This window comes from Entelurus aequoreus, linkage group LG18, assembly GCF_033978785.1.
Source record: "Entelurus aequoreus isolate RoL-2023_Sb linkage group LG18, RoL_Eaeq_v1.1, whole genome shotgun sequence".
NCBI lineage: Eukaryota > Metazoa > Chordata > Actinopteri > Syngnathiformes > Syngnathidae > Entelurus > Entelurus aequoreus.
This window is the reverse complement of record NC_084748.1, coordinates 3,776,999-3,797,461: the sequence shown is the minus strand read 5'-3', so window position 1 is coordinate 3,797,461 and position 20,463 is coordinate 3,776,999. Positions and strand designations below refer to the sequence as shown.

Genomic DNA, 20,463 nt, shown 5'->3' with positions numbered 1-20,463 from the left:
TTTTGTCTGTTTCGTCAACTTTTACACTTTTTAATGTTCCCAAATGATTCTGCCTTTCTCCGCGTTTGTTGTCTGAGCTTTGAAACCGCCGCCCCCTGGTGAGCGTCGGAGTTAATGACTGCGGCGAACACGCACACACACACGCACACACACACACACTCACACGCACACGCACGCACACACACACACACACACACACACACACACACACACACACACACACACACACACACACACACACACACACACACGCACACACACACACACACACACACACACACACACACACACTCACACGCACGCACACACACACACACACACACACACACACACACACACACACACACACACACACACACACACACACGCACAACACACACACACACACACACACACACACACACACACACACACACACACACACACACACACACACACACACACACACACACACACACACACACACACACACACACACACTGCAGTAATGACCGCCATGCAGCACTGATGTGTGATCTGCATATTTCCCAGCACCCCTCTGAGCGTGGCGAGCGCGTGACCTTTTTGATGTTCCCCACACAAGGCAGGCGTGCGCGTTCTCATCGTCGGCAAAATTGGGACTCGCACTTTATTTTTCATTTGTGTATTTTTTTATACGCACCCCAAAAGCGGTGAAGTTGTCACGTTGTGTAAATGGTAAATAAAAAGACAATACAACAAATCCTTTTCAACTTATATTCAATTGAATAGACTGCAAAGACAAGATATTTCATGTTCACACTGACAAACTTGTTTTGCTAATAATCATGAATTTAGAATGTAATGGCAGCAACACATTGCAAAAAAAGCATTTTGACCAGTGTGTTACATGGCCTTTCCTTTTAACAACACTCAGTAAAGGTTTGGGAACTGAGGAGACATATTTTTGAAGTGGAATTCTTTGCCATTCTTGCTTGATGTACAGCTTAAGTTGTTCAACAGTCTCCCTTCTCATATTTTAGCCTTCACACGTTTTCAATGGCGTCGTCTTGCTGAAATAAGCAGGGGCGTCCATGATAACAACATATGTTGCTCCAAAAGCTCTATGTACCTTTCAGCATTAATGGCGCCTTCACAGATGTGTAAGTTACCCATGTCTTGGCCACTAATACACCCCCATACCATCACACATGCTGCCTTTTACACTTTCACCCTAGAACAATCCGGATGGTTCTTTTTCCTCTTTGGTCCGGAGGACACCACGTCCACAGTTTCCAAAAAACAATTTGAAATGTGGACTCGTCAGACCACAGAACACTTTCCCACTTTGCATCAGTCCATCTTAGATGAACACGGGCTCCGGGTGTTGTTGATAAATGGCTTTGGCTTTGCATAGTAAGAGTTTTAACTTGCACTTAAAGATGTAGCGACCGACTGTAGTTACTGACAGTGGTTTTCTGAAGTGTTCCTGAGCCCATGTGGTGATATCCTTTACACACTCATGTGACTTTTTGATGCCTGAGGGATCCAAGGTGTGTAACATCATGGCTTACGTGCAGTGATTTCTCCAGATTTTCCGAACCTTTTGATGATATTACGGAGCGTAGATGGTGAAATCCCTCAATTCCTTGCAACAGCTTGGTTGAGAAATGTTGTCCTTCAACAATTTGCTCAGGCATTTTGTTGACAAAGTGGTGACCCTCGCCCCGTCCTTGTTTGTGAACGACTGAGCATTTCACAGAAGCTGCTTTTATACCCAATCATGGCACCCACCTGTTCCCAATTAGCCTGTTCACCTGCGGGATGTTCCAAATAAGCCTTTGGTGAGCATTCCTCAACTTTATCACTCTTTTTTGCCACTTGTGCCAGCTTTTTTGCATCAAATTCCAAATGAGCTAATATTTGCAAAAAATACCAAAGTTTCTCAGTTGGAACGTTAAATATCTTGTCTTTGCAGTCTTTTCAATTGAATATAAGTTGAAAATTATTTGTTGTATTCTCTTTTTATTTAGCATTTACACAACGTGACAACTTCACTGCTTTTGGCTATTAAAGAAAACAAAAAAACCTTACAAAACAAAAATGTATAAAACAATTTGTGCTGATTTTTTAAAATTTTTTCATTTTTTTTATCATAATGAAGTCAGGATTTATGGCTACAATGAGCACGTTTTGTAGTGCACGGCTTATCAAGAAAGGGAATCTGGCATCAAAATGAGCAAAATTGCTAATGACTGCTGACAAGAAAAAACCCCACAAAAACTTAGACATGTCTAAAATTGCCACTTTTTCCATGGAAAAACAATTTCCTTATAATTTGATTTAATGTATTAATTAGGGTTCGCATGTACAGGTACAAAGGAACCTATTGAAATTGTAAGGTTGATTATTATTCCGCAGCTTTGCGCACTACTTTGCCCCCCTTAACATGCTTCAAAACTCACCAAATTTTATACACACATAGAAAAACTGGGACAGCACACTTTAGTAAAAAAAAAAACCAAACCCCAAAAATAAAAATTGCGCTCTAGCGCCCCCTAGGAAAAAAACAAAAACAAACTGCCTGTAACTCCCACTAGGAAGGTCGTAGAGACATGAAACAAAAACCTGTATGTCGGTCTCACTTAGACCTACAATTCATAATTTCACATCCTCGGGCAAAAACCAACAGGAAGTTGGCAATTTCCCCTTCAACACAAAAAATGACTAAAAACTAGCGATGTCCGATAATGGCTTTTTGCCGATATCCGATATTCCGATATTGTCCAACTCTTTAATTACCGATACCGATATCAACCGATACCGATATCAACCGATACATGCAGTCGTGGAATTAACACATTATTATGCCTAATTTGGACAACCAGGTATGGTGAAGATAAGGTACTTTTTAAAAAAATTAGTAAAATAAGATAAATAAATTAAAAACATTTTCTTGAATAAAAAAGAAAGTACAACAATATAAAAACAGTTACATAGAAACTAGTAATTAATGAAAATGAGTAAAATGAAGTGTTAAAGGTTAGTACTATTAGTGGAGCAGCAGCACGCACAATCATGTGTGCTTACGGACTGTATCCCTTGCAGACTGTATTGATATATATTGATATATAATGTAGGAAGCAGAATATTAATAACAGAAAGAAACAACTCATTTGTGTGAATGAGTGTAAATGGGGGAGGGAGGTTTTTTGGGTTGGTGCACTAATTGTAAGTGTATCTTGTGTTTTTTATGTTGATTTAATAAAAACAAACAAAAAAAAAACACAAAAAAAACCCGATACGGATAATAAAAAAAACGATACTGATAATTTTCGATATTACATTTTAACGCATTTATCGGCCGATAATATCGGCAGACCGATATTATCGGACATCTCTACCTACAATTCATAATTTCACATCCTCGGGCAAAAACCAACAGGAAGTTGGCAATTTCCCCTTCAACACAAAAAATGACTAAAAACACTCATTTTTGCCTCTTTGAGCTGTAATTTGACCCCCTTAAAATACTTCAAAACTCACCAAAATTTTTACACACATCGGGACTGGCGGAAATTGCGATCTAAAAAAAACCGAACCCCAAAACTCAAAATTGCGCTCTAGCGCAATTTTTGAATAAAACAGAGACAAAACTGCTTCTCAGAGGAAAACTCCGACAAAACTGCTTGTAACTTCCGGTAGGAACGTTTTAGAGACATGAAACAAAAACCTCTACGTAGGTCTCACTTAGACCTACATTTCATAGATTGAAATCCTTCAGCAAAAATCAACAGGAAGTTTGATATCCCCACTTCAAAACAAATTTTTTGTAAAAAGCGGTCACCAAACATCAAACATGATCTCCTCTGAGCGCGTTTGTCGTTTTGGCTTCAAACTACTACAGGAGAGAGATTGAACCCTTCTGATTAAAAGTTGGCGAAAGCGTTTTAATAAGTGCTACGGTTTTGATTTTACGAGCCTTCAAAGAAAAGAACCACCGTGCCGCAGCACCTAGGAAAAAAACACAGACACAACTTCCTCTAACTCCCAGTACGAATATCGTAGAGACATGAAACAAAAACCTCTATGTAGGTCTCACTCAGGACTACCACTGGACAAAAGTATTGGGACACCTGACAAAATGCGGACCCGACCAACGCTGCTTGCAGCTTTAATTATTATTATTGTTTATGTATTAAATCTATAATTTAATACATAAACACATACATTTAAGAATGTATTTTTATCAATATAACATGAATTACTGTAACTTGAGTGCTGATTTGACACACACTTCAAGTGTGTGTTTGTACCACGGCCTCATGGAAGCACCTTCACTGAGGAAGACTTTGTTCAGATGCCAAACATCTTTTTGAGCGCCGAGTGGTAAATGAAATACCCGAGTGGTAAATAAAATACCAGAGTGGTAAATAAAATACCTGAGTGGTAAATAAAATACCCGTGGTCATGTGGATTTAGTGAGGTGAAAACACAGCAACAGGTGTCAAGTGAGTGCATGTGACGCACACACACACACGTGCACACACACACACGTGCACGCACACACAGGTGCACGCACACACGTGCACGCGCGTGATTGCTGTACAATACCTGGGATGAAATACTGTTCTCTAGCTAGTGGAGGGACACAAAAAGAGAGTGGAGGTAAAGGAAGTAAGGCAACAGATATTTTCACATTGACTGTGTGTCGCTTTTAAAAGTGCTCCCCCTCTGGTCAACATATGAAACAACAAGTGCGTGTAAGAAATTGAAATGCGCCCCCTTTGACCAAAATTAATTTAATATAAATAAATACACATGTATATAGAGACATGCTGTAATAAGTTGAAGTAAATCATGAAGATTAAAAACCAATTACAAACAAAAAAGTAACTAAGATCAGTCTTTTCTTATAAAATTGGGAACAATTTGTCATATTCTTTCTGTTTTTGTAATATTGCAATATTTTCTCGTAAAATGATGACTTTTTTACGTAAAATGATTACTTTTTAATGCAGAATGGTGACATCTGTCATATAAAATTCTGACTTGTGTCACAATATTGCCCATTCTTTTTGTCGTTCTTGTAAAATAGTGACATTTTTGGAGTAAAATGATGACTTTTGTCATCACTTTGCCAAGTAAAATTCAGATTATGATTATAATATTGCCAACATTTGAAAGTTTTCTTATAAAATTGTGACTTTTGTCAATTAAAACGACGACATGTTTCATAAAATTGCAAAACATTTAAAAATTGCGACTATTACTGGGTAAAATTCCAACTGTTATCATAATATCGCACAAATGTTCAGTTTTTCTTGTAAAATTTTGACTTGCGTTGAGTAAAATGACGACTATTATTATAATACTGCCAAAAATGTTTTCTTATTTTTCTTGTGAAATTGTGACTTTTTTTCTTGTGAAATTCCAACTCATTTTTCACAACAAGATTTGTTATATGTGCATAGTATGTATATATTATTAATGTTGTAAATACACTTCTTTATATATCTAGAAAGGCTGGTCCTAAAGAGGGAGGCTTTTTTCTCAGGTCTCAAGAAGGTAACAAATACAAGAATGTATGTGTGTGTGTGTGTGTGTGTGTGTGTGTGTGTGTGTGTGTGTGTGTGTGTGTGTGTGTGTGTGTGTAGAGCAGGGGTGTCCAGACTTTTTCCACTGAGGGCCACACACTGAAAACCAATATTTTTTCTACCTTTAGGTCTTCCTTCATGTTCAAAATAAGTCATATTTTATTTTATTTTTTTATTCAATGCTTAAATCTCTAGAGCAACTTTAGGTCTATCTGTTGATAGAAAGTATAATTTTTAAAAATTGTTTTATGCCGGGTATTTTTTTGTCGAAACCCTGGTTTTTATGGAAACACACAAACACACAAAATCAGCAATATTTTCTCCAAAAAGATGTGCAAAATGGAATTTTTGATGTGAAGTAATTTACAGCCTAAGTATGTCAATAATTCATAACAACATTGATTTTAATTTAAAGTTTGTTTTTTAGCAAAGAAAGTTAAAAAAAAAATCCCACTAAAATTGTTGGGGATCCAAATAAGTGTTTAAAATAAGTCTTACATTTTTTATTTTTTACTCGATGAACTATCTGTCGATTATATTATTTGTATTATTTTTTATGTTTTTGTTTTATGCCTTTTTTATCAAAGAAAACCTTTTTTTTATGGCAAACGCATAAAATATGCAATATTTTTCTCAAAAAATATTTCAAAGTGGAATATTTGGTGTGAAGTAATTGCAGACTTAAATATGTCAATAATTCATAACAACATTGATTTTATTTAATTTTTTTCTTGAGCAAAGAAAGTTTAAAAAAATCCCACAAAAATTGTTGGGGCTCCAAATAAGCCCTATTTATAAAAGTGTTTCAAATAAGTCCTATATTATTTTTTTTTTAACTTAAAAAATCTTAAGTCTCTAGATCAACTTCAGATCTATCCGTCGATTATAAGTTTGTATTATTTTTTTATTATTATTTTTTTGACATAGAACACTTTTTTAAATAAAAAAACACACAAAATATGCAATATGTTTCCCAAAAAAGATTTCAAAGTGGAATATTTGATGTGAAGTAATTGAAGCCTTAAATATGTCAATAATTCATAACAACATTGATTTTAATTCTATTTTTTTGAGCAAAGAAAGTTTTAAAAAATCCCACAAAAATTGTTGGGGCTCCAAATAAGCCCTATAAATAAAGGTGTTTAAAATAAGTCTTACATTTTATTTATTTTTTACTTAAAAATGCTTAAGTCTCTAGATCAACTTCAGATCTATCTGTCGATTATATTATTTGTATTATTTTTTATGTTTTTGTTTTATGCCTTTTTTGTCATAGAACACTATTTTTATGGCAAACACACAAAATATGCAATATTTTTCTCTAAAAATATTTCAAATTGGAATATTTGGTGTGAAGTAATTGCAGACTTAAATATGTCAATAATTCATAACAACTTTGATTTTTTTTTTTTTGCGCAAAGACAGTTTAAATTAATCCCACAACAAATGTTGGGGCTCCAAATAAGCCCTATTCATAAAGTGTTTAAAATAAGTCCTAAATTATTTTTTTACTCAAAAATGCTTAAGTCTCTCGATGAACTTCAGATCTATCTGTCGGTTATAAGTTTGTATTATTTTTTTATGTTTTTGAATGCCTTTTTTTTTGACATAGAACACTTTTTTTTAAATGAAAAACACACAAATTATGCAATATTTTTCTCCAAAAATATTTCAAACCTTAAATATGTCAATAATTCATAACAACTTTGATTTTAATTCTTTTTTTTTGGAGCAAAGACAGTTTAAAAAAAAAAAAAATCCCACTAAAATAAGCCCTATTCATAAAATTGTTAAAAATAAGTCCTACATTTTTATTTTATTTTACTTTAAAAAAAGCATAAGTCTCTACATCAACTTCAAATCTATCCGTCGATTATAACGTTGTATTATTTTTTTATATTTTTGTTTTATGCCTTTTTTTTGTCATAGAAAATCTTTTTTTTTTATGGCAAACGCATAAAATATGCAATATTTTTCCTCAAAAACTGGAATAATTGGTGTAAAGTAATTGGGGCATTGAATAGGTCAATAATTAATAACAGTGATTATTTTTTTTTTAGCAATAAAAAACAACTGTGGCAGTTTGGAGTTATAAGAGTCAACATTGCGACTCTTTGCTCTTTTATTCCACTTTATTTTTTTTGACATAGAACACTTTTTTTAAATGAAAAACACACAAATTATGCAATATTTTTCTCCAAAAATATTTCAAACCTTAAATATGTCAATAATTCATAACAACATTGATTTTAATTTTTTTTTTTTGAGCAAAGACAGTTTTAAAAAAAAAAATCCCACTAAAATAAGCCCTTTTCATAAAATTGTTAAAAATAAGTCCTACATTTTAATTTTATTTTACTTAAAAAAAGCATAAGTCTCTACATCAACTTCAAATCTATCCGTCGATTATAACGTTGTATTATTTTTTTATGTTTTTGTTCTATGCCTTTTTTTTTATGGCAAACGCATAAAATATGCAATATTTTTCCTCAAAAACTGGAATAATTGGTGTAAAGTAATTGGGGCATTGAATAGGTCAATAATTAATAACAGTGATTATTATTTTTTAGCAATAAAAAACAACTGTGGCAGTTTGGAGTTATAAGAGTCAACATTGCGACTCTTTGCTCTTTTATTCCACTTTATTTTTTTTGACATAGAACACTTTTTTTTTAATGAAAAACACACAAATTATGCAATATTTTTCTCCAAAAATATTTCAAACCTTAAATATGTCAATAATTCATAACAACATTGATTTTAATTCTTTTTTTTTTTTTTGAGCAAAGACAGTTTAAAAAAAAAAATCCCACTAAAATAAGCCCTATTCATAAAATTGTTAAAAATAAGTCCTACATTTTTATTTTATTTTACTTAAAAAAGCATAAGTCTCTACATCAACTTCAAATCTATCCGTCGATTATAACGTTGTATTATTTTTTTATGTTTTTGTTTTATGCCTTTTTTTTGTCGTAGAAAACCTTTTTTTTTATGGCAAACGCATAAAATATGCAATATTTTCCTCAAAAACTGGAATAATTGGTGTAAAGTAATTGGGGCATTGAATAGGTCAATAATTAATAACAGTGATTTTTTTTTTTTAGCAATAAAAAACAACTGCGGCAGTTTGGAGTTATAAGAGTCAACATTGCGACTCTTTGCTCTTTTATTCCACTTTATTTTTTTTGACATAGAACACTTTTTTTTAATGAAAAACACACAAATTATGCAATATTTTTCTCCAAAAATATTTCAAACCTTAAATATGTCAATAATTCATAACAACATTGATTTTAATTCTTTTTTTTTTGTTGAGCAAAGACAGTTAAAAAAAAAAAATCCCACTAAAATAAGCCTTATTCATAAAATTGTTAAAAATAAGTCCTACATTTTTATTTTATTTTACTTAAAAAAAGCATAAGTCTCTACATCAACTTCAAATCTATCCGTCGATTATAACTTTGTATTATTTTTTTATATTTTTGTTTTATGCCTTTTTTTTCATGGCAAACGCATAAAATATGCAATATTTTTCCTCAAAAACTGGAATAATTGGTGTAAAGTAATTGGGGCATTGAATAGGTCAATAATTAATAACAGTTATTATTTTTTTTTTAGCAATAAAAAACAACTATGGCAGTTTTGAGTTATAAGAGTCAACATTGCGACTCTTTGCTCTTTTATTCCACTTTATTTTTTTTGACATAGAACACTTTTTTTCAATGAAAAACACACAAATTATGCAATATTTTTCTCCAAAAATATTTCAAACCTTAAATATGTCAATAATTCATAACAACATTGATTTTAATTCTTTTTTTTTTTTGGAGCAAAGACAGTTAAAAAAAAAAAAAAATCCCACTAAAATAAGCCCCATTCATAAAATAGTTAAAAATAAGTCCTACATTTTTATTTTATTTTACTTAAAAAAAAGCATAAGTCTCTACATCAACTTCAAATCTATCCGTCGATTATAACGTTGTATTATTTTTTTATGTTTTTGTTTTATGCCTTTTTTTTGTCGTAGAAAACCTTTTTTTTTATGGCAAACGCATAAAATATGCAATATTTTTCCTCAAAAACTGGAATAATTGGTGTAAAGTAATTGGGGCATTGAATAGGTCAATAATTAATAACAGTGATTATTTTTTTTTTAGCAATAAAAAACAACTGTGGCAGTTTGGAGTTATAAGAGTCAACATTGCGACTCTTTGCTCTTTTATTCCACTTTATTTTTTTTGACATAGAACACTTTTTTTTAATGAAAAACACACAAATTATGCAATATTTTTCTCCAAAAATATTTCAAACCTTAAATATGTCAATAATTCATAACAACATTGATTTTAATTCTTTTTTTTTTTGGAGCAAAGACAGTTTGAAAAAAAAAAATCCCACTAAAATAAGCCCTATTCATAAAATTGTTAAAAATAAGTCCTACATTTTTATTTTATTTTACTTTAAAAAAAGCATAAGTCTCTACATCAACTTCAAATCTATCCGTCGATTATAACTTTGTATTATTTTTTTATATTTTTGTTTTATGCCTTTTTTTTCATGGCAAACGCATAAAATATGCAATATTTTTCCTCAAAAACTGGAATAATTGGTGTAAAGTAATTGGGGCATTGAATAGGTCAATAATTAATAACAGTGATTTTTTTTTTTTTAGCAATAAAAAACAACTGTGGCAGTTTGGAGTTATAAGAGTCAACATTGCGACTCTTTGCTCTTTTATTCCACTTTATTTTTTTTGACATAGAACACTTTTTTTTAATGAAAAACACACAAATTATGCAATATTTTTCTCCAAAAATATTTCAAACCTTAAATATGTCAATAATTCATAACAACATTGATTTTAATTCTTTTTTTTTTTTTTGAGCTAAGACAGTTTAAAAAAAAAATCCCACTAAAATAAGCCCCATTCATAAAATAGTTAAAAATAAGTCCTTCATTTTTTTTAAATTTTACTTAAAAAAAGCATAAGTCTCTACATCAACTTCAAATCTATCCGTCGATTATAACGTTGTATTATTTTTTTATGTTTTTGTTCTATGCCTTTTTTTTTTATGGCAAACGCATAAAATATGCAATATTTTTCCTCAAAAACTGGAATAATTGGTGTAAAGTAATTGGGGCATTGAATAAGTCCATAATTAATAACAGTGATTAGTTTTTTTTAGCAATAAAAAACAACTGTGGCAGTTTTGAGTTATAAGAGTCAACATTGCGACTCTTTGCTCTTTTATTCCACTTTATTTTTTTTGACATAGAACACTTTTTTTTAATGAAAAACACACAAATTATGCAATATTTTTCTCCAAAAATATTTCAAACCTTAAATATGTCAATAATTCATAACAACATTGATTTTAGTTCTTCTTTTTTTTTTTTTTTTAGCAAAGACAGTTTAAAAAAAAAAAAATCCCACTAAAATAAGCCCCATTCATAAAATAGTTAAAATTATGTAGTTAAAATTATTTTTTTAAGAATGTGGGCTGTTAAAAAACTTTGGACGCCCCTGGTGCAGAGCGAGAGAGAAAGGTGAGGGAACATACCAAGCAGGAAGACACGGAATGAGAAGACGGGAGCTTGTCAGTTTGGATATTATGGTTATCCCTGCGTGTGTGAGTGTGTGTGTGCGTGTGTGTGTGTGTGTGCGTGTGTGTGCGTGGGTGAATGTTCAGTCAGCGGAATAATAATGAGCCCCTGAGGTGTGTCACGCCGCGTGTTCATTCGTACCTGAACAGCGGAACTTCTTGCTTTTGATTTGTCCGATTCGCTTGTTGGCGAGACGGCGAGGGCTGGTGCAGCGGGCGCCGCTCGTCTCGATGGGATTGTCCTGCAGGTAGTCTGCCAGCCACTTCAGGTGGCAGTCGCAGATGAATGGGTTCTGGGCCAAGTGCCTAAAAGACACACACACTTGCTTGTTTACTTACTACTTTATATTTTCATGCAAGTATATGTTAACTGTATTTCTGTTACAAAACCCATGTAAATAGGAAAGGAACATATTTTTTGTTCCGGTTTGGTCACTGTGGAGGGGGGGCGTGGCCTGCAGACCTGCAGCGAAGCGGGGTGTGCCAGGACCGGCTTTGAAATCAGCGACAGGTACGTAATTGGCCCACCTGGGCCTGCTTATCTAATCACCCGTCGCTCCGTTAAAAGGCAGCAGTCGGGAGTTGGGAGCGGTAGCACGAGCGAGACAGACTACACGCTGGAGAGAAACCATTCATGTGCTTAATTTGTAGTAAACGATTGCTGAAAAGCACACAGAAGAGACGATTCATTGAAAAATAAACATTATTGTAAACCTGGAAGAGACTGTCATGTCGGTGCTTGGTGGTCCGAAGAACCCCGGCGAAGAGATACCTCCACAGTCACATTGTTGGGGGTGGGGGGATTAATATGTGACGGAATAAGGGAAGTGATGGCAGTACGTACAGAGTCTGTATGGCCCTCAGGGAGGAGAAGGTTCCCTTGGCGATGGTCTGTAGCTTGTTGTCGTACAGTGACAGCAGGTTGAGGTTGTGAAGGTCCTGGAAGGCATCCACCCGCAGACACGCTATCTTGTTAGCATTCAGCAACCTGCGGGACATCGAGGAAATATGACCTTCACTCTTATTCTTGTAGGAGAGTTTTGTTTGAAACTGTCATTTCTCAAAACAATATCAACAACGTATGATCGACAGATAAATCTGAAGTTGATGTTGAGATTTATGCATTGAAAGGGAAAATAATATTGATTATCCAGCCAAGAAAATATTGCATATATTGAGTTTTTGTCAAATTAAAAGGTGTAACAAAAACAAATAATTAAAAGAATCATGGCAACAGATAAATCTGAAGTTGATGTATAGATATTTAGGCGTTGAAAGTATAAATAAAATATTCATATTGTTATGGGTTGGAGGAGGGAGTTGTGACAGCACAGGACTATAAGGGGGCAATATTGCTCTATGTATTTAAGTAAAAATAAAATATTCATATATGACTTTTTTTTTCACACTTTAGTGACTGAGACCCTTTTGGGTCCCTGGGACCTTTAGTGTGATTTTGTTTATTAAAACTGCCATTGTTCAAAAAAATAATAATGAATCAAAAGCAATGTTGTTATGAACTACTTCCCTAATTTAAGGCTCACATTTTCCATTTTGGAAAATGTTTTAAGGAAAATATTGCATATTTTGAGTTTTTGTCAAAATAAAAGGTGTAACAAAAACAAATAAAAAAAAGAATCATGGCAACAGATAAATCTGAAGTTGATGTATAGATATTTAGGCGTTGAAAGTAAAAATAAAATATTCATATTGTTATGGGTTGGAGGAGGGAGTTGTGACAGCACAGGACTACAAGGGGGCAATATTGCTCTATGTATTTAAGTAAAAATAAAATATTCATATATGACTTTTTTTTTCACACTTTAGTGACTAGACCCTTTTGGGTCCCCGGGACCTTTAGTATGATTTTGTTTATTAAAACTGCCATTGTTCAAAAAAATAATAATGAATCAAAAGCAATGTTGTTATGAACTACTTCCCTAATTTAAGGCTCACATTTTCCATTTTGAAAAATGTTTTAAGGAAAATATTGCATATTTTGAGTTTTTGTCAAAATAAAAGGTGTAACAAAAACAAATAAAAAAAAGAATCATGGCAACAGATAAATCTGAAGTTGATGTATAGATATTTAGGCGTTGAAAGTAAAAATAAAATATTCATATTGTTGTGGGTTGGAGGAGGGAGTTGTGACAACACAGGACTACAAGGGGGCAATATTGCTCTATGTATTTAAGTAAAAATAAAATATTCATATAAGACTTTTTTTTCACACTTTAGTGACTGAGACCCTTTTGGGTCCCTGGGACCTTTAGTGTGATTTTGTTTATTAAAACTGCCATTGTTAAAAAACAAAACAAAAAAAAAGAATAAAAAGCAATGTTGTTATGAATGATGTCCCTAATTTAAGGCTCAAATATTCCATTTTGAAAAATATTTTAAGGAAAATATTGCATATTTTGTGTTTTTACCAAAATAAAAGGCATCAAAATAAAAATATCATGGCAAAGGAGAGATCTGAAGTTGATATATAGATATTTAAGTGTTAAAGGTAAAAATAAAATATTTATATATGACTTTTTTTTTTAACACTTTATTGACAGAGACCCTTTTGGGTCCCTGGGATCTTTAGTCTGATTTAGTTTGTTAAAACTGCCATTGTTAAAAAAGAAAAAATACAAAAAAACAAAGCAATGTTGTTATGAATGACTTCCCTAATTTAAGGCTCAAATATTCCATTTTGAAAAATGTTTTAAGGAAAATATTGCACATTTTGTGTTTTTGCCAAAATAAAAGGTATAACACAATTATATAAAAACATTACGGAAACGGATGGATCTGAAGTTGATCTATAGATATTTAAGTGTTGAAAGTAAAAATAAAATATTCATATATGACGTTTTTTTCACACTTTATTGACTGAGACCCTTTTGGGTCCCCGGGACCTTTAGTGTGATTTTGTTTATTAAAACTGCCATTGTTCAAAAAAATAATAATGAATCAAAAGCAATGTTGTTATGAACTACTTCCCTAATTTAAGGCTCACATTTTCCATTTTGAAAAATGTTTTAAGGAAAATATTGCATATTTTGTGTTTTTGCCAAAATAAAAGGCGTAAAACAATTATATAAAAACATTACGGAAACGGATGGATCTGAAGTAAATCTATAGATATTTAAGTGTTGAAAGTAAAAATAAAATAATAAAATATATTACCTTTTTTTCACACTTTATTGACTGAGACCCTTTTGGGTCCCTGGGATCTTTAGTCTGATTTAGTTGTTTTTTTAAAAAAACTGCCATTGTTAAAAAAAAAAGTAAAAAAAAGTAATCAAAAGCAATGTTGTTATGAATGATTTCCCTAATTTAAGGCTCAGATATTCCATTTTGAAAAATGTTTTAAGAAAAATATTGCATATTTTGTGTTTTTACCAAAGTAAAAGACGTAAAAAGTTTTTATAAATACAAACATTACGGCAACGGATGGATTTGATGTTGATCTATAGATATTTAAGTGTTGAAAGTAAAAATAAAATATTTATATATGACTTTTTATTTTTAACACTTTATTGACTAAGACCCTTTTGGATCCTCTAGACCTTTAGTCTGATTTTGTTTATTTAAACTGCCATTGTGCAAAATATTTTAAAGAAAATATTGCATATTTTGTGTTTTTGACAAAATAAAATATATAAATTGTTTTTGTTCTAAATTTAAAAAACAAAACATTATGGCAAAGGATAGATTTGAAGTTGATTTATACATATTTAAGTGTTGAAAATAAAAATAAAATATTAATATATATATATATTTTTTTAACACTGAGGACTGAGACCCTTTTGGGTCCCCGGGACCTTTAACATTCACCAAAACTGAAAGGAGCCCTAAGGTTACAACATCAATTGAATTGGTTTTGAAAATCAAACATGGCCCCCGCATGCTTTCATTTTTCACTCTTTGAACTTTAGTGGAAAAAGTTTTTTTCAGCTGGATCCCAATTGTGTAGAAAGGTGTGTGTTTGTGTGTTTACTCACAACAGCTGCAGAGAAAACAGTCCCTCCAACAGCCCCTTGGAAATCTCCGTTATTTTATTTCCGTACAGGACTCTGTGGACAACAAAGACATCCAGAATGACATCAATAATAATAACCATTAGCACATCTTGTTTATGATTGGACTTTTCTAGGGATCTTTTGCTTGGACACGTTTTTTGCTATTTGTATTAATGTATTGATTCAATTATAAAATATAAGGCTCTTTTTAGAGACTCCAAATCCCCCCCAAAATTACTCTTTTTGAAAAACCCCCAACATGTTTTGTGTGTTCAGCATTTACTTGTATGACCCAACGCAAACAACCTTCCCTAGTCAAGGTGCAAACAAATGAAAAAAAAATATTTAAAAAATAATACAAAAATCCTACCAACACAAAATGTCAACACACACGGTCACACATAACACAACCTGCTCACTGACCATAGTGGATATTATAAAACACGTCATAATACAATTCTAAAATTATTACAATTACAATGTGTGACGGGGAAAACTTATGAATGAATTTGACAAACGACAACAACCATAATAAACACTGTTAAATATGGAACTGAACATTAATATTTTCATACAGGCCGAATGTTTGACACACTAGTTTATGCAGTGACACAATTGTATTATTATTATTTTTATCTATTTTTACATGGGGGAAAAAAACAGTGAAAATGTAAGAAAAAATAGCAAAAAATGTGTATATATTTAGAAAAATCTGAAATGCTCTAACTAATAATTAATATTAATATAGTCACCTAAAATACAGAGCTGGTGCAATATTTTCAGCATTTTTTTTTTATTTTAATAAAAAAATATCAAAATGGCCCCCGGATACTTCGACTTTTCAGTATGTGGCCCTGGGTGGAAAAGGTTTAGACACCCCTGATCTAAAATATTACAAGCTCTCAAAATAAAAATAGAATATACTTAAAATAGTAAGTTAACTAAAAAAGAAAATACTAACTTATGAATTAATTTGAATGATAAAATAAAAAAAACACTGTTAAATATGTAACTGAACATTAATATTTTCATATAGGCAGAATTTTTGACAAACTAGGTTATGCAGTCACACAATTGTATTATTATTTTTCATTATATTCTTACATGGGAAAAAACTGTAAAAATGTAAGAACAAATCCCTTCACTGGCTTCCTGTTCCACTCAGGATTGAATACAAAGTCTCCCTACTAACCCACCAGTGCCTCCATGGAAATGCCCCACCTCTACCTCAAAGAAGTGCTCACCCCCAAATCCTCCACACCACACCTCTGCTCTGGACAGGCTAACCTCCTCCAGCCTCAGAGGACAAAGCTACGAACTCCGCCGCTCCCAGTCTGTGGAACGCTCTCCCTGACCACCTGAGGGCACCACAGACTGTGGATGCTTTTAAAAAAAGGCTTAAAAACCCTTCTTTTTAAAAAAGCCTTTTTTTAGATGTATGTGTGCTAGTTCTAGTTTTTATTTTTTTTACTATTTATTTTACTTGCTATTTGTAGTTCTAGCGTTGTTTTTTTTAAAAAAATTTTTTTTATTTTTTAAAAATGCACTGTAGCTGTCACACCGCGGTGAGGGATGTCTTGTCTTGGTTTTTTCTGTCTTGTGAATTGCATATTTTAGTTTGAAAAGTAACTCGCCTCTCGTCTCAGGTCATTTGCCCTTCCTTTTGTGTCATCAGTCTGACGTCATCCCAGATTGTCTCGTTTTTTCGTGCCTCTCTAGCATCCTGTCCTAGCCTTTGCCTCGTCTCTCGTTTGAGTATCTCGATCCTGGATTCCCTTGTTGATATTTTTGAGTTTTATTTTTCTCCTCCTCAGCAGAGTGATTTTGGGTTATTTAGTTTTGCAGCCGAAGTGGTGAGGTTTCAGCTTTTTCTTACAGTTCTTCTTTTTCCTCAATTTTTTGTTAACCTTTTTTTAGATAAGAGACAGTATAGAAGTTTTTTCTCCCTCCTTTTGGAGCGTTTTTTTGTTTATGATAAATTTCATAGATTATATCCGGCGCCAAGTATAGTTCGTTATTGTTTTTGTGTTTTCTCCTTTCGGAGAGATTTTCGGTTGTTCCTTTTTGTGGAACCTTTTGTCGCCGACTAGCCTATGTTGAATTGCCCTGACTCTGGAGCTTTCAAAATAAAAGCCTGCCGGATTGTTCACAACTCTGCATCCGAGTCCTGTTTTTGACCAAGCCTGACAGTAGCACTTTGAGGTTGTTTGTTCAATGTAAAGTGCCTTTACAAATAAAATCTATTATTATTATATACATAAATACCTACAGTATAATACACAGCTGCCGAAATATCTGACTTTTCCGTATGTTGGTGGAAAAAGTTTGGACTCCCCCTGAACTAAAGTATTAAAAGTATGGATGTTGAGAGTTGAGGATCGATACCAGAGCATAAAGATGTGGTATCAGCGGGATGGATACTTCAGTATGGATCCACACATCACCAGTCAGCAGGAACGTGGTGTCCCTTTTTATTGTGTCGCCTCCATTCTGCAACTCAGCATTTAGTCAATGATTGATTGAGGAGAGACGAGAACTCCTTCCACACAGAATGTCTCCCTCACGTCCTGGTCCTGGTCCTGGTCCTGGTCCTGGTCCTGGTCCTCCGCGCCAGCGCCGAGGTGGTTCTTCTCAAAAGAAGGTTCAGATTTCTACTAAAATGTCAGCTCCTATCAGATTTATTCCATCGGCCAGCGTTTTCTCCAAATGTTTAGGAGTCAAAGTGAGGTCAGAGTCTGCAGAAACATTTGCTGTTGGCTTCTTCGTCTTTACTTGGCGTGTGCTTGTCAGATGTTTTGCATAGTTCTCCCAGTTTATGGTCAAAACACACGAAGATAGACTTGTTGGGAAGCAACCTGGTTTTCTCTCTTCTGGCCAGACTTTCTACAACAGGGATGTCAAACTTGCTTTCATGGAGGGCCCTCAGTGTTAGGGTTACGGTTAGGGTTACCCTAAGCCTAACCCCAACCCTAACCCTTTAATAGTCTTCTTACACAATTGGATTATATATTCTAAATGGGTTATATTCTAAAAACTACAACAAAGACAAGGTTTCTTGTTGTCCCCATCGGGTGGAGTTGTTTCCTGCCCTGGTGTGGGATCAGAGCCAAGGACGTCGTGGTGGCTTGTGCAGCCCTTTGGGGCATTTGTGACTAATAAACTTTGCTCGACTGACAAATATGGGACGTAAGCATTTAGGAACGATACACAGACTTAGTCTGAACCAGTCTTGAGGACCGCGTGGCCGGCCCAAGAAGTGCTGGCGTGGAATACTTACAGAGAGTTGAGGGACCGCAGGCCTTGGAAAGCGTCGGACGCCAACTCCGATATCTGATTGTTACTCAGGTCTCTGTGGAAAGCAGCGAGACAAAAGTGAAGAAAGCAGAACACGTCGGCTGGATCTGATATCGTTTCCGCATCGACTCACATTCTTCGCAGTTTCTTGTACGGCGAGAAGGCGCCCGTGGGTATCACCTTGATGGCGTTCTGCTCCAGTCGGCTGGAACCAAACGTAAACAGACCGGTGAGGAACAGCGTTCACAATCTCCTTTTGGAGGCGTAACAATCCTGGATAAGCGGCCGCCAAGGTCTGGGGAGGCGCTCAAATCAACATGTCAGCATTTTCACCGGACTGCGATTACATTTGCAAAGTCAGCCGTTGGACTGGGAACTATTTCACTGACTTGGTTTTCCGTTTGTGTTTTTTTCTCAGATCATGCACTGGTCTAGTGGTCTAATCCTGCTTCTGCAAGGTTTTGTAGGTTTTGATGGCATTTGGCGTGGTACTGGGCCTGGATTAAGGATTCTGAGAAGGATCCAGGAAACGGGATTCGGAGAATCAGCTGATATATTCATCATTTCGGTACTTCATCATCAATAGACGTCCATGTTTATTCATTTTGACCACCCCGTCTATTAGTGGTGGACTGACGGCTCCAAATAGCGGTGGTGCGTTTTATGTGCACCACCATATTAGTGGTTGTCCAGCAGGCATACTCTTATTGTGTAAAAGCCCAAAAACTCACACGGTGCCCACAGCTTTTATCCCATCGGAACCGTTCCGAGTATCAAAACGTCCGGCTCGACCTCCGGCAATCATGAGCTCACAAGAAAGATCATTTTAAAATATTCCAAATTACCCAATTCCCGCCACATTTTTCCCACTGAAAATGAATGGGACAATTTTCAAACTTGCACTTCTCAACCGATTCCAACCACTCCACTTTCAACACCTTCCACTCATCTCAGGCAATCAAAGTATATTAATCCCAGGATTAAAAAAAATTCCAGGAATTTCCAGAAATCCCGATTTTCCAAAGCCCCATAGTTTTCACAGTCCACATTTTTCAGGCAAATCCAACCATTCCGACATCGAAACATTCCTTTCAGTTGGGCCAACAAAATGTCCTATTTTTTCTTTCCATACAAACTAACGGTTTTCCCGAAATTCCAGGAATTCCAAAATACCACTTCTCAATTCAAATTGTTACAATACTAAACTGATACTGTTACGTTAGTATCAATATTTTCTCAAATTCCTGGTTTTCTCAAAATTCTGAAATACCAATTCTCAACTGAAACGGTTACGTCAACACTTTTCATCCGATTCCAAAAATTCCAACACCAACCCATTCATATCTTCTAGGAAAAATGTGCTAGTATCAATATTTTCAAAAATTCCTGGATTTCCGGAAATTCCAGGAATTCCGAAATACCACTTCTCAATTCAAACTGTTACAACGTCAACATTTTTCAACCGATTGCAAAAATTCCAACACCAACTCAATCATATCTCCTAGGAAATATGTGCAAGTATCAATATTTTCTAAAATTCCTGGTTTTCTCGAAATTCCGAAATACCACTTCTCAATTCAAACTGTTACTACGTCAACATTTTTCAACCGATTCCAAAAATTGCTGATCCTCAGCTACGGGCAAAATCTAAGGAATCCGATTGGACTGTGAACATGGGTTGTGAAGGACATCCCTACTGTACTGGAGGACATCCCTACTATACTGGAAGACATTCCTACTATACTGGAGGACATCCCTACTGAACTGAAGGACATCCCTACTGAACTGGAGGACATCCCTACTATACTAGAGGACATACCTACAGTACTGGAGGACATCCCTACTGCCTTGGAGTACATCCCTACTGAACTGGAGGACATCCCTACTGAACTGGAGGACATCCCTACTGAACTGGAGGACATCCCTACTGAACTGAAGGACATCCCTACTGAACTGGAGGACATCCCTACTATACTGGAGGACATCCCTACTGAACTGGAG

At 34.3% G+C, this 20,463-nt stretch overlaps 1 protein-coding gene across 5 annotated transcripts in view; it reads right to left on the bottom strand.

Moving 5' to 3' along the window:
- The window catches only part of slit2 (slit homolog 2 (Drosophila)), a 321,185-nt gene that overhangs the window by 88,851 nt on the left and 211,871 nt on the right, over positions 1-20,463 (bottom strand). For 3 of the 5 annotated variants that reach the window (XM_062026306.1, XM_062026308.1, XM_062026309.1), the window contains exons 10-14: positions 18,596-18,667; positions 18,446-18,517; positions 15,151-15,222; positions 12,003-12,146; positions 11,301-11,464 (exon numbers count right to left, since the gene is read on the bottom strand). In XM_062026306.1, the coding sequence (XP_061882290.1) occupies positions 11,301-11,464; positions 12,003-12,146; positions 15,151-15,222; positions 18,446-18,517; positions 18,596-18,667 (524 nt within the window). Of the gene's footprint in view, positions 1-4,572; positions 4,597-11,300; positions 11,465-12,002; positions 12,147-15,150; positions 15,223-18,445; positions 18,518-18,595; positions 18,668-20,463 lie in introns of all 5 variants that reach the window. The other 2 variants (XM_062026304.1, XM_062026307.1) reach the window with 1 other exon arrangement.